Raw genomic sequence first — 14,646 nt, 5'->3', positions numbered from 1 at the left:
GTCACTTTTCCTCGATCTAATTAAGGATAAAAAAAAACTTGAGGTGCGTCTGCCAGATGAGAGACTTCAAAACGCCGCCTATCTTGTAAAGTTTTGGAATATTCATAGCCGCTTACCCAAGACAGTTAGCGCCGTCAAACGAAAGCCAAGGATGATTTTTCCATTTTTAAAACCCTGCGATAATTTAATTTCAAATGAGCTTCACCGGAGCCCTGCGGGTTTGAATATTGATGCTGCATCCCAGCCGAGGGCTTTTGCTGTCGACAGACCTCTCAGGCGCGTGGATAATTGATGTGGCACACTTTTTTTTTATTTTATTTAGTCACTTTGAGGTTGATGATCAAATTAGTTCTTCATTTTCATTGTGGATTGATGACTGAGGGACGTGTACGAGTTAATCAGGGACTGAACTTTATTAGGTAACAGTGCTCAGTGCTTTTCACTATGTTTGGGACCATCACTCGTTCAAATATTGATTAATTGCATATATACTCTATGTAATGGAACATATTCCATTCCTAACACTTCACTCGTCTTTTCATCCTTCCATGTTGTTGTTAGCGTGACATGTTTGGCTCGGATGCACAGATTTGATTGGCTGAGTAGCGTCACAAGGGATGGCTTAACCTGCATGTCATCAGGCGGTCGAGTAAAGACTGAAAGAGGTGCAGAATAGGTGCTTCCTTTTACGTGCATTGTTAGCTGCCTGATGCTAACATTTTTTTCATGTGTTTCATGTTTGGCCAAAATTCAACCAATTCCTTGATTGTGCTGTCTGTTCGACACACAGCGGCAGATATCTGCTGGAGAAAAGTGTACCATAAAGAGAGGACTCTGTCTCAACAGCCAAACCAGTTGAGGACCACTGACTGCTGTAGATGGCGATAACGTCACGTACTAATGCCACATTTTCACAGCAGCGCTATCTGCTGGATCTGAATCCATCGTTTTGCTGAATATGTTTGCTATTCGGCAAAACGATTGGTGCTTTGTGGAGTTAATTGGGGGGAAAGTGGAAAACAGATGCATTTGAGCTAACAGTATTGACGTAAAACTTGTCCAATGTCCGCATGGGGTGGATGGTGTTATTGCTGCCAAATGTGCAGCTCATCACAACCACCATTATGCAAATGAGCTACATTTATTCCACACGACTGAAGTATATTTACGGTCGTTGTTGAGAAGGTATTCTCTGGTGCTTTTCAGCTCACTGATAAAGTTCAAAAAGTTGATCTCCACCGAAGAGATTGCAATGATTGATTCGCCCATCATTCAGACGGCTGCAGTTGACAGCCGCGCTTTCGTCTGCCAATCATGGCAGGAAATTAAAAGATATCTCAGTTTGCAAAGTCAAACTTCTGCCACATCCTGCAGTGCAAACTCCATGCAGGTGTGACTTTAAGCTCCAATCCCAAATTTTGTCACGTCCCAAACCATATTGCTGATTTTAAGATAACATGCTGCTTTTGTTGTTGTTGTTTCTTTTTTTTTTTCTCACAACCGCACGCATGTGTTGAATTATGAATGTGATGTTATTTGTTTACTCAGTGTAGGACCGAGCGACGTATGCATTATTCATTTGCTCCGACAGGACGGCAGGACAGCAGCAGGAAGGCACGGGCTTCGTACAACGCTAATCTCCAGCGTGATGGGAAGAAATGTGTAGGGAGGGATTTGACATGTCACACAAATTGTAGACTTTTGTTTTGAACAACAACAAAAACATACAGTTCCACCAGTTCCACCGAAATAAGCATTGGCTCCTTTCCGCAGCGTCGGCCCCTGATCACTGATTGACTCTTTCTTCCTGCAGTCCTGAGAGATGATTTCCGGCAAGCTCCGAGTGATGTGGTGGTGGCCGCTGGTGAGCCGGCGGTCCTGGAGTGTGTGCCCCCCCGTGGTCACCCTGAGCCCCTTGTCTCCTGGAAGCGCAACAATGTCCGAGTCAACACTAAAGACCAACGCATCTCTGTGAGTTCCGAGTATTAGAATAATATCCAAATATTATGAAAAGTCCACACTTCCTTTTTTTTTTAAATGTCCTAATGTTGTCAGAATAAAGTCATAATTTAACGACGTCGCATTTCCTGACACACGTGAGTCATGATGCTACATTGTAGGTAGCATCTTCATCCTGTTGTAGCTCTTTGGCAGATCATACGTCAAATCAAATCAACATTTGCATTATAGACGAAGACGCATTTTCCCCAAAAAGTCAACTGAGGGGAATTCTGATCTTGCACAAGACTGTCCAGCAGCACATGACCAGTGCCGGATTTTACTTTTACTCCAAAGTTGCCCCGGCATTGCCCCAGCATTGCTGAGTAGACAAGAGGCGATGCTGCTCTACCAGAACCGGAGACAAATACCAGGAAGTGTTAGAACAGGAGATCACCCGGTGAAAACTAGAAGATATTGCTAGAGACTGAGCACGTGACTTTCAATTGTCTGCCCAAAAGCCAGGGGGCAGTGTTTTCTTTAGGGTGAGCTAGCTATTTAGCTTCCTGTGTAATAGTCAACATTGGTGACATCCAGATCATCGTTGGAGCTGGAAATCATCTTTTTGGAACAACAACCACTTTAACTCTACACTCCTCGATGTTTCTTTTGGTTTTGCTGACTTTTTGGCACTTTTGGATGAAAATAAATATGAGATAATTGTACTTTTAAAAGGCTGACCAATCACAGATTTGCTGTACGCCCCGCCCTTGCCGTGAGGTTCAGGTTTTTGGGAGGTGGATGGGCAGCATATTGAGAATTGGTAATAATTATGAATTGATTTTAATATTATCTTGCATTGTGTTAACCTCTCAAGTCTGTGACTATTCTCAATCGGACTAGGGCTGTCCTATCTAGTCCTTTAGCATGAACTGGTGAGGCCTGCTGAAGTCTAGCTGTGATGGACTTATCAGGGTCATCCTACATTTGGGTCAATATGTTGTTTGTTTTTAGGTGCGAGGGGGCAAACTGATGTTCTCCCAAACCAGAAAAGGCGACGCAGGCATGTACGTTTGTGTGGGCACCAACATGGTGGGAGAACGTGACAGCGACCCCGCTGAGCTGGTGGTCTACGAGCGGCCCGTGCTGGTGCGAAGGCCCGTCAACCAGGTGGTGATGGAGGACGAAACCGTCGACTTCCTTTGCGAGGTCCATGGGGATCCTCCTCCGACTGTGCGATGGCGGCGAGAGGACGGGGAACTCCCCCGCGGGAGGTGAGTGACAACTTACTGAGGCCAACGGGTAGGCGGTCACAAGACTATTCACGACAGAGATGTTACACAGGATTGGATGTTAAAAAGGACCTATGACGCTTTTCCACGTTTCTGACCAATAACTGTAGTTAGAATGTTAGATTTTGGTGGTAAACCATCCCAAAGGTTCAGATCATCCGGTTTGCACATTTGGAAGTGAGCCCTGAAAGAAGTCTGGGAAAGCTCTGAATGCTCGCTTTCAAAAGAAACCCAACGTGAACATTAATGAAAGTGGACAACTTTTTAAACATGATTTATGACAAAAAATTACAACAAAGTAGTCAACCTTAGCTTTGATAGTGTTAGATATTATTGTTATTATTACACTTTTACATTCAGTCTAATAACTCAGTGAGGCTAATAACTTCTCGTAGGGGCCTTCAGGACACACGCACACACATATACACACTCGTCGATGATGGGGTCCAGCACTGTACCCTAATACTGCTGTTATTTCGTAATACCCTTTGAAAACCTTTTCCATTGTATGATCATAACTCTTCTTCTGAGAGCAGTGCAATTCCAAGAACGAGAAGAAAGGCTAAAGAGGGGAACGAGCTTTTACGATAACAAGTGAGGACATGTGGGGTGATGCTGCAGTTTGACAGATTTCAAACCGAGGACTCATGTCCCTTGGCCTTAATGCTAGTAAAGACTATAGAACATGTCTATATGTACGTACACTAAAGCAACATACTGTATATGTACCTCATTAACTGATGTCTTCGGATCAGCGGCTTGATGGAAATGAATCAACTAGAGACCAGAGAAAGGATTTGTTAGTCACAATTATCCTGTGACCCATTTCACCCTTTTTTTATCCTCCTTTTTTCAACTCAATACAATTAGCTAATTAGTATATTAGCTAAGCCTTGTCACTTATTAGTTATTGCTGTTAATATTTGCATTGCTTCAGTGACTGATTAAAAAACTGGAAATATATTAAATATATTAGTTTTTCACTTTAGCAAAGTTGATTGAACTTAAAATTTCTGCTTTAAATTTGGCATTAATGTTGCTGACTAAATATCAACAACAAAGAAAGAACTTTCATTCATTTTCTACTGCTTATCCTCACGGAGCCTATCCTCAGTGCTGGAGCCTATCCCAGCTGTCTTTGGGCGAGAGGTGGGGTACACCCTGGACTGGTGGCCAGCCAATCACAGGTCACATATAGACAAACAACCATTCACACTCACATTCATACCTATGGACAATTTGGAGTTGCCAATTAACCTAGCATGTTTTTGGAATGTGGGAGGAAACCGGAGTACCCGGAGAAAACCCACGCATGCACGGGGAGAACATGCAAACTCCACACAGAGATGACCGAGGGTGGACTATAACTCAGTTCTCCTAGCTGTGAAGTCTGCGCGCTAACCACTCGACCACCGTGCAGCCCAAGAAAGAACATTATTTCTTCTTTTTACACTTCATATGTTTTGTTATTTACTTTTTCCGGATACGACTTCATGACTTCAACGGAAATGAAAACCTTTGGCTTCCATTTCCAACGCCTGAAAAGTAACTTTTCCTGAACTAAAATCAAAGATATTTTTGTGAATTTGCCTTGCACAGAGTTCAAATGACACCTGCATCATAAAATCCAATCTAAAGTCCAGGACTAGATAATAATAATTCATCATTTTCTCTGATGCCATCAGCATGGCATACTGTGCTTGTAGTTTCTATACTGCACTGCCGTTGCAAATATTATCACCCAAAGTATTGCAAATGGCTCTCTCAGCTTTCTAATCAACATGAACATTTAGAATGATCCTCACTCCGCTTTAACTTAAAGGCAGCACGTGTTAAATTATACAGTCCTCATCAAAGTTTTATGACCAGAGGGAAAATTGCAAGAATTTACATTCTTTTCTGTCTCAATGATGTTCTTGTAGCGCTTCCAAATGACAAGAAAAGAAAGAAATGAGTGTGAGACAAAACCACGTTTTAAGTAAGCAACTGAAGTGAAACTGGCGGTTCATCAGCTGATGAAAAGTTTAAGACCGCCGCCATCTTGGCATGACAAATGGCATCCCATTCACTTTCTCTTGTCTCTCGTTTGTCAGGTTTGAAATTCGCAATGGAAACAGCCTGCGTTTATTCCGTGTGAAAGAACAGGACGAGGGGGCGTACACCTGCACATCGGAGAACAGCGTGGGCAAAACCGAGGCGTCGGCCATGTTGCAGGTGCACGGTGAGAAAGCCATCATGCCTTTTGTAGCGAGGCTTCGCTGCATACTGAAGCCTGCATTAAAGGCTCTTGTGGGCACTTCAACCATAAGAGGGCCTGGAGTCACATGGTGACCACCAGTTGGGGGTGGGGGGCTCTTGTTATTTCCTGTTTGCTGCTTGTTTTGGGCAGAGCTGGTGTTCAGTGCATCCGTCAGGATTATGTTAAACTGTTTGGATTACCCTATCTGACGTTTGCTACATGTGTGCTTTAACTCACTGCCAGCCTGCAGATCCTCTATTAATAAGACATGACCCTCTTCATCTCTCTTTCTCCACACACACACACACACACACACACACACACACACACACACACACACACACCAACCTCTCCCTTCCATCCTGGTTCAGACACTCTCAGACAAATTCATCCACTCATGTTTTTATCAGTGTAAATGAAATCCAATCCCAGCAAATTGCCGTTCACTCACTTTTTTGTTGTTTTTGTCGCCTCTATGCTATCAGCGGTTGTGTGATGTCGCTGTCGTGTTTCATCCATCTCATTAATTTTCCATCTCCTTGTCTCCTTTCAAACCCATCATCATTCCAGCTGGCCTGCCGTGTAAGTTTTACTCCCATTTTGTTCTTTTTGTGTCTTCTCCTGCTTGTTTTATGTACTTTACTCTCTACCCGGCGTGCTATTCTTATATGCTCGCACAACAAACAATGCAGCAATTAAAATGACAACATCAGAGGCTCATGAATCAAAAACGAACCCAGACTCTACAAAGCATTTATCCAATTAGAAGATGCTGTACAATACAATAAAGTAGTCAGTGTACACATTGTATTGTACTATAGATTTGCTATTGCTGTCTGAATAGCAAAAATAACAACAATTTACAAAGATTATTTATGATGGAAGTTGAAATTCTGAATATGAAAAATGAAAAAAAGACAAAAAAGAGCAAATAATGAAGTTGATCCTAACTGGCTTATGACAACGCTGATATGTTTGAAATCTTAGCGTATCTAAAAGTGGCAGAGTTGCATCCACAGCAAACATATTTGGGCACCCCTGCATTAAAGAAGCTTCTTGTCCTCAACCAAACGGTTGGACTTGTTGCGGAGCATCGTTTCGTTGTCCACGCTGCTGCACCAGCTGGACCAGTGGATCCATTCTCGTGTTCGGGGACTGGATCCCAGTGAACCTGTACATCTACTCGGCTTTCTTGTCCTCGTAACCTATCAACATGTAGCGTCCCCTCAACCGCTGAGGTTGGTTCAGCCCAACTCGGCAGACAATCTAAAGTTGTCACCATCTTCCTGGATTTCCTTCACCCTTCTGTTGTTCTCGTTTCCATCTTTGGTAAGTTGATCCGCATGGCACCTGGATCGCAAACCAGCTGAATTATTTTACAATTTTTTTTTTGTTTATTTTGAACATAAAAAACACCCAAAGCACAACAGACCAACTGAAATTAATACAAATAAAAATACCTTTGTATATATAAACGTACATACGTATGTTCGAAAGAAGTCAAGACTTATCTAGTCCCACCCCCCCAACCACCCAGATTCCAACCTCATCCCAGCAAAACACATATTATTCCTTGTCTACACAGATTAAAAACCCCATATCCAACCACCCTCACCAACGTTCAAGCAAGGGTCCTCCGCTAGAGGCCACAGGGCTTCCCACCGACATGGTGGTGTTAGGAAAGGTAGGACTGTGAAGCCAAGATCAGGTTGAGCGGATTTGTACTGGATTGCCGACAATAAGAGCGAAAAGATATGTTCAGTTTAAGTCTGTATACAGCCCCCATCCTTCAGCAAGCATTTTATTATGTCTTAAAGGGGACCTATTATGCTCATTTTGGTCCTTTGTATTGAGTTGTATTGAGTTAACCCGCACAGAAAGCTTTCTAGCTCTTCCAGAATCTGCACCCATTCAGATGTATTTTTTTGGATTTCATGCTTCCCGCAAAGACGGTCTGCTATAATGTATTCCACCCACGGCCCGCCTCGGGGCACGCCCACTCCGCTGTGGTTGGTCACACTCCCGTGTGCTTGAAAGGCTCCTGTTAGTGTCAGCAGTCAGCTTGTGGTTTACATGCCACAAAGGCTCAAAGGCACAAAGACTCGAAAGGATAGAACATGTTGTCTGCATGCTGGCGTCAGAGTTGGCCCATGAATGAAGAACCTGATCTGGCGCTGGCCATGATGATGATGTACGTACGACATTCTTCATCCTGCTGCTCCTCTGTTTGCTTCTGCATCATCTTATGAGACAACCTTGAGAGAAATTAGATGAAAAAAACAATTAGCAAATGAGACGGGTAACGACGAGGAAGAGTTCAAGGTTCCGTTTATCGGCTCTGTGAAATGCATTGGTGTAGGAATGTACCTGGATAAGATGTTGCGTTTCTGTTCAAGGATAACCAGACACACAATAACGATGACGACAAAGGCACGTTTAATCTTCATTTTTCTGGTGCAGCAACTCAAACTCAGAATCGGTGTGCAGTCTCTCATAGCGAGGCTGCAGCTCTATTTGGCACCAAAGAAAACAATTATTTCAGTAATCTGTTTCAAAGGGTCCCACTCTGACATACGGTAACCCAATATGTTTTCCTCATCAGAAATCATGAAAATTCAAGTCGCCTGTTCCAGAAATCCCAAAATGTTAACACAAAACACTTAATTAATACAAAATGTACATGCTGGTTCAGACGCTTCCATTAAATAGTAGCTGCTGTGATTGTTTATTGCATTGAAATGTGCCTGACACTCTGAAAAACCCGCCTGGGAGGTTTTGGTGATGCTTGTGCTCTGTGCGCCTGTCAACCAATTCACCACCGCGCAGGAATAGACCGAGTTGGAGCTGGCGATCTTTCAGGGCACCTTTGGCGCGCTTTTTGTCACAAAATGTGGACAGCTCCACTGAATCGAAGACTGCATCCCTGGAGACATTGCACGGAGACGCAACAGATGTAATATCGCTAGCATTAGAATGCTTCTCAGCATTCACACAATAATATAAAATAATGAGAAAAAATTCACAGAACACAGTGAAGGGTCATAAAAACTGCATGCTTAAAAATACCCTGATTATGTAAAGATATAAATGAACCAATTATAGACAGTGCAAGAATGTATGCTATGCAGAGCTTCATATTATTTACTTTGACTACACTGCTCCATGAAAAAAAAAAAAGTTTAATTGCTTTAACAAGCGTAAAACGTCATCTGGACAATTTGACACATATGACTCAGCCCCCCCCCTGTGTGTTGAGCCAGAGTTGTGTTTGCGTGCATATGCACGCTACAGAGACAGGAAGGCAGCAGAAGCTTCACATTCAGCGGCAAGTGTGAGCCAATGAAATCAACATGAGATCCTATCATGTGAATAATGCAACCACGATGGCCAGACTGTTCTCCAAATAAACAACACATACAGAACTCACCAAAATCTCCAGACCAGTTGAAAAATGGCTACAATTGACCTAATGCACATTTGGATCTTAATGAGGTTTTAAATAGATCTACAATATGCAAAAGCAAGAAGGGGGAGCGGGACAAAAAGCACATTGAAAGTCATTTATTGAAAGCGACAATAAATCTCATCTAATAATCTGTAGTGTACCACTATAGTGTATTTTCAAGCAAAATATCACATACAGTACATGAATATGGGTCAATGTAGAGCTACAGCATGGAGTTTGTGGCTTTTCTTTTATTTTTGGAATGCACTTTTAAGGCTGAGCAAGGCCGACCCTGGTTCCCAAGGCAGCGGAGCTCAGGGCAGACCGAAAGCCATCGTGTAATGGCATATCAATCTTTTATGAGTTGTAAAATCTTGCTGTTTGGCTGGAACGGTGTCATCCAGCCAGGCTGAACTTCATGTCTGCTTGCCTCCTCTGCAGTACCACCTCAAATCGCAAGCAAACCCCGGGACCAGACCGCATCCCAGGGGAGGAGCGTCACCTTCCAGTGCGGCACGACAGGAAACCCCCCACCTGCCATCTTCTGGCAGAAGGAGGGCAGTCAGGTGAGGAGCAGAGACGGTTCAGCACGTTGGCAAACTTTCTCACACTTTCTTCTGTCTTGGAGTGTCATTTGGTAAAAGGCGGGCACTTGCATCTTCCACAATATCACTGTTAACTGAATCATGCTGAGCGGATGGGAGGAGACGTAGGAGGAGGTGGAAGGAGGAGTTGCAGGAAGTACACTAGGTGTGTGAACTGCTTCTTCGGGCGTTACCTGCAGACAGACGCTGTCCTCCTTCCATGTTGCAGCTATAAATAAACTGTTGCTCCTCTTCTGCGAGAAACTGCTTCAGATGTTTTTGTGGTGTTTGGGGGATTATGTGCAGCCTTATAACCCTGGTCCTTCCACTGAAGTCTAAGCCTCTTACAGGACCGAAATGGATGGATGTGCACCCCCAACCCCGCTTAGTCACATCTACAGTGACGTGCGCCTCAGAAAAGGGAAATACTATGTAACATCTGTTAGTGGCTATCATGTGGATAACACCAAAAGAGCTGTTCATAATTCACCGTGTTTTTTTACGGTTTGCTTAACATGCAGGATGCAGTACGACTCATAAAAAGCAGTTATGCATCACAAAAATGTTGTGCAATGTCAGTTTTTTGTGTTATTGAAAGTCAAGCACAGTGGCAATTTTTTCCATGAAAACCAAAGCAATTTTCCCCATCGGACATAAGGTCAATCGAAAATGAGACCCAAAAATATTAGCAAAAAATACATTTCAAAAAGAGTATTTCTTGTTTTACACAGATAACTTCAAAATATTAAAAAAAAATATAAATGACACACCATCTTTTTACTTGAGTCTTTCCTTGTATTCAATCATCTTTCTCACCTTCTTCATCAAATCACTGGCACTCGCAACTTTTTTTGACCCCATGGCAGGTTATTTAGCAGTCACACTCAATTAAAGAATGCACAGACAGTGAGTCAGCAATGCATAGTGTGCTTTGTTTGGGCACTCGCTTACACGGAACGTTGCAGCACAGAGCAAATCCACCATTTTGTTACGTGCATCATTGTAATTTGGTGCAAATTTTTGCTGAAAAACATTTGTCATGATTGTATAGCCTATTTGTGGTTGCCATGGCAATGAGAATATTATTCTCCTTTATTAAAAGCCAGTGTCACATCCTATTGCTTATTAAAGTAGAATTTTATGGTATACTAAAAGATGTGGGCTGTGGCTGTAGGCAACTTCACAAGATGGCAGTAGCTGCATCTGAAGTATCACAAGCCCCGCATGCAGTTGGTAGGTTCCGTTGCGGCTCTGTTATGCAATATGCTTGTAGATTCATTCATTCATTTTCGACCGCTTATCCTCACGATGGTCACCGGGGTGCTGGAGCCTATCCCAGCTGTCTTCGGGCGAGAGGCGGGGTACACCCTTGACTGGTCACCAGCCAATCACAGTCGCTCGTAGATTGTATGTAATACATTTCTGAGACTTACGTCGTCCTTTCTACTTGCTCATGCAGTCCAAATCATTATTAATAAAGAATGGTCCATTTTAGCATTTGTTTTTGTTTCATCATGGTATTGTTTGTGTTTTTTTCAGATGCTGCTGTTCCCCGGCCAACCGCCGTCCCAGTCTGGTCGTTACTCGGTGTCCATGAGCGGGGAGCTGACCATCACCGACATCCACCCGGAGGACTCGGGGTTCTATATCTGCCAGGCTATCAGTGTTGCAGGAAGCGTGCTGAGTAAGGCTCTGCTGGAAGTAGAGGGAGGTGCGTTGGAGCAGACCCAGTTAATTGTACCATGAGTGTGCCGGAGAAGTTTGTTCTTCATTGCATATTAATGGCATATTAATAGAAAATGCAATTATAGACCTCATGCTGGATGAGCAATTCATGTCAGCCTTCTTGGTAATAGCTCTTAACTTCTCATTCTTTAAATTTCATTAGCTGCATTTTTTTCTTCATATCAAACCATCCTCACCGCTTCCCTCATAATAATAAGATGCTTCTCTGATAGGGCCGTCAGGCCGGATCCCGCCAATTATCCGCCAAGGCCCGGCCAATCAGACAGTGTCTCGGGGTGCAACAGCTCACCTGCACTGCCACGTCATCGGAGGACCCTCGGTAAAGATTTCCTGGGAGAAGAACGGAGAAGGAGTTGAGGGGAATAAAGCTCGTCAGACCTTGGTGGAGAATGGTACTTTGGAAATTCGAGACATCCAGGTGAGATACAGTAAGGAAGAATACTGATGGGAAAAACGAGAACGAGAACATTTTTTCTATTTATAAGTCGCCAGGCAGTATTTATTTAAGACATGATACTATAAGGGTTTTTGGAGTTTTACATGTATATTAGTTTAGAGATTTAGTCTGCATCACCGTGCTAATCATGTCGACATGCATGTCTATATACGTACCATGATTCTTTCCATTTCCCTTTAGCTTTGTGTCCACTCAGCCCACGTCGCTATTCATTATAAATTCCAATTTGCTTGAGAACATCACGACTGAGTTTGAAAGACCCGTCTCTCTGAGGTTGCCCATATCGCTCCATTGCAATTATGTGCTCACGCGGTGTATAATTGTCATGGTAATGAAGGTTTCTTGTTTGCAAATGCTAATGTGTCGGGCTTTGATGGAAGAGGAGTCAGTATCGCTGCCATAACCCCACCTGGAGGTCGGCGAGGCAGCATCCTTTATCCCTAATTGACTGGAGATAGACAATTAATCATCTGACTGCCTTTTAATTAAATCGCCTACTTATTTTCTTCCCCGGTCTTGGCGGCTCGGCTGTGTTGTGCTGCAAACTTGGAGCATTAATGTTTGCTCCATTGCACTAGTAGCTGGAGAGACAGAGAGAGGGGGGTGAGGTGGGGGGATCTGCCATGGCAATGTGCTCAATGGAACAGAAGAGATGCATTAGTGTGCCACTGAGAGGTTGACAAGGGAGTAAAACGAAAAAAAAAGAGTGGAAATGGAGATGACGAGTCAGGGACTAAAAATATTTACCCCGCCGATGCCCTCGACGCACCATCAATATTTTAACGGCAGTTGAAGTCATCTAAAGAAGTTCACCTGCCTGCACGCTGTGCTGCTGTCAGCCAAGGTCATCACTGCAGAGCATGTTCTGGATCTTTGCAGCACAGCGCAGCAGTGCAGGGCGGGGGGCGGGGGGTGACAACCAGAGTCATGATAGCAACAGCACAGTGTGCGTTTTACCCATTGGAATGATGACACTATCACCTCATAGTACCGCACATAGAACTAACACCAGAATACTACATTGTCACTACATTTATTGGTCAAAAAGGTGAAAAAGCATCATAGGTCTCCTTTAAGACCTTTGGGAAAATACTGATGAGACGAACCTTTTGGAAGGTGTGTACTACATCTTCCCTAAAAGAAATGCTGCATTAAAAAAATAGAACCAACAGTAAAATATGGTGGTGGTAGTGTGATGGTTGTTTGCCGCTTCAACTCTTCACAATCACATGCAAGTTAAGCTAAGGCAAAATTTTAGTAAAGATGTTGGATGTTAACCCAAAAAATGCTGTAATTTTGCTCAAATGAAACATTTTCAAGGATAAAAATGGCTACTTTGTGGAAATTGACTTGTCTCGACCAGGCCTGGAACCAATTAACCGTGATAAATGAGGGATTACCTAATAACCATGTAATACTGTAGCGATGGTTAGAGTTAGTTGCTCTTTATTTGGGCAGGTGGTGGCCACAAAGGAACTTGCAATGAGCTCGTCATCACAACAGAAACAGCAGGAGATCATGACTCAACAAAACAGTCTGACTCAGTGTCATAGAAGAAATAACACTGTATTCATCACACAGCAAGCTAACAAGGAGACTCAGAGTACGAGTGGAGGAGAATTAACACCTACTAAGTCTAAGCATGTACTTTGAACAGTTATTTAACAAACAAGTGCCATAAGGCATGCTGAAGGTCCAGCTCGTCAAGTCTGGCGCAGATTTTCATGCAATTCTTCATGAGTTGCCTGCGCCTGGGACGAGTGAAATGTTTGGGAACATCCCCCAAACATGGACTGGTTCTCTTCCGGCAGTCCGCTCTTGAGCCTTTTTAACCTTTTGGGCCTCCGCAAATGCAGTTAAGTTATGGACACAACGATGAACTACTACTTCAAATACTACTACTACTACTGCTACTTCAACTACTACTACTACTACTTGGTCTACTACTACTTCGACGACTACTACTTCTACTACTACTACTACTATTTTGACTACTATTACTACTTCAACTGCTATTACTACTTTGTCTACAACTACTGCTGCTACTACTACTACTACTACTACTACTTCAACTACTACTACTACTTCGACTACTACTAATAATACTTTGTCCACTACTACTACTACTTCGACTACTACTTCAACTACTACTACTTTGACTACTACTTCTACTACTACTACTACTACTTTGACTACTACTACTACTACTACTTTGACTGCTATTACTACTTTGTCTACAACTACTACTACTACTACTTCGACTACTACTACTACTACTTCGGCTACTACTACTACTACTTCTACTACTACTACTACTTCAACTACTACTACTACTTCAACTACTACTACTACTACTACTACTACTACTACTACTTTGTCTACAACTACTACTACTACTACTACTACTTTGTCTACAACTACTACTACTACTACTACTTTGTCTACAACTACTACTACTACTACTACTACTTTGTCTACAACTACTACTACTACTACTACTACTACTTTGTCTACAACTACTACTACTACTACTACTACTACTACTACTTTGTCTACAACAACTACTACTACTACTACTACTTTGTCTACAACAACTACTACTACTACTAGTACTTCGACTACTACTACTACTACTTCAACTACTACTACTACTACTATTATTTCGACTACTACTTTGACTACTACTACTCTGACTACTACTACTGCTACTACAGCCTGTACTACATTTTAAAATGTTGCAGCATTTGTTCTCAAAGCTCCCCGCCTTTTTTCCACGTATGTTTTACTATTTTCCACAGGAAGCAGACTCGGGCATGTACACGTGTGTGGCTTCCAGCCCCACCGGGGAATCAAGCTGGAGCGGGATGCTGACTGTCAGAGGTACTCACACCCAACCTCTCTCTGTACACTTGGTCTTTGTGTTACACTTCACATTCACTCGGCGT

At 42.9% G+C, this 14,646-nt stretch overlaps 1 protein-coding gene across 3 annotated transcripts in view; it reads left to right on the top strand.

Annotated features, from left to right (window-relative positions):
- Positions 1-14,646, top strand: part of zgc:77784 (uncharacterized protein LOC402947 homolog) — a 55,252-nt gene that overhangs the window by 23,474 nt on the left and 17,132 nt on the right. For all 3 annotated transcript variants that reach the window (XM_058079837.1, XM_058079836.1, XM_058079838.1), the window contains exons 3-9: positions 1,814-1,971; positions 2,953-3,212; positions 5,324-5,451; positions 9,356-9,480; positions 11,038-11,209; positions 11,457-11,662; positions 14,500-14,581. In XM_058079837.1, the coding sequence (XP_057935820.1) occupies positions 1,814-1,971; positions 2,953-3,212; positions 5,324-5,451; positions 9,356-9,480; positions 11,038-11,209; positions 11,457-11,662; positions 14,500-14,581 (1,131 nt within the window). The remainder of the gene's footprint in view (positions 1-1,813; positions 1,972-2,952; positions 3,213-5,323; positions 5,452-9,355; positions 9,481-11,037; positions 11,210-11,456; positions 11,663-14,499; positions 14,582-14,646) is intronic.

Source organism: Doryrhamphus excisus, chromosome 8, assembly GCF_030265055.1.
Source record: "Doryrhamphus excisus isolate RoL2022-K1 chromosome 8, RoL_Dexc_1.0, whole genome shotgun sequence".
NCBI lineage: Eukaryota > Metazoa > Chordata > Actinopteri > Syngnathiformes > Syngnathidae > Doryrhamphus > Doryrhamphus excisus.
The sequence above is the reverse complement of the archived record's forward strand: the minus strand, read 5'-3'. Positions and strand labels throughout refer to the sequence as shown.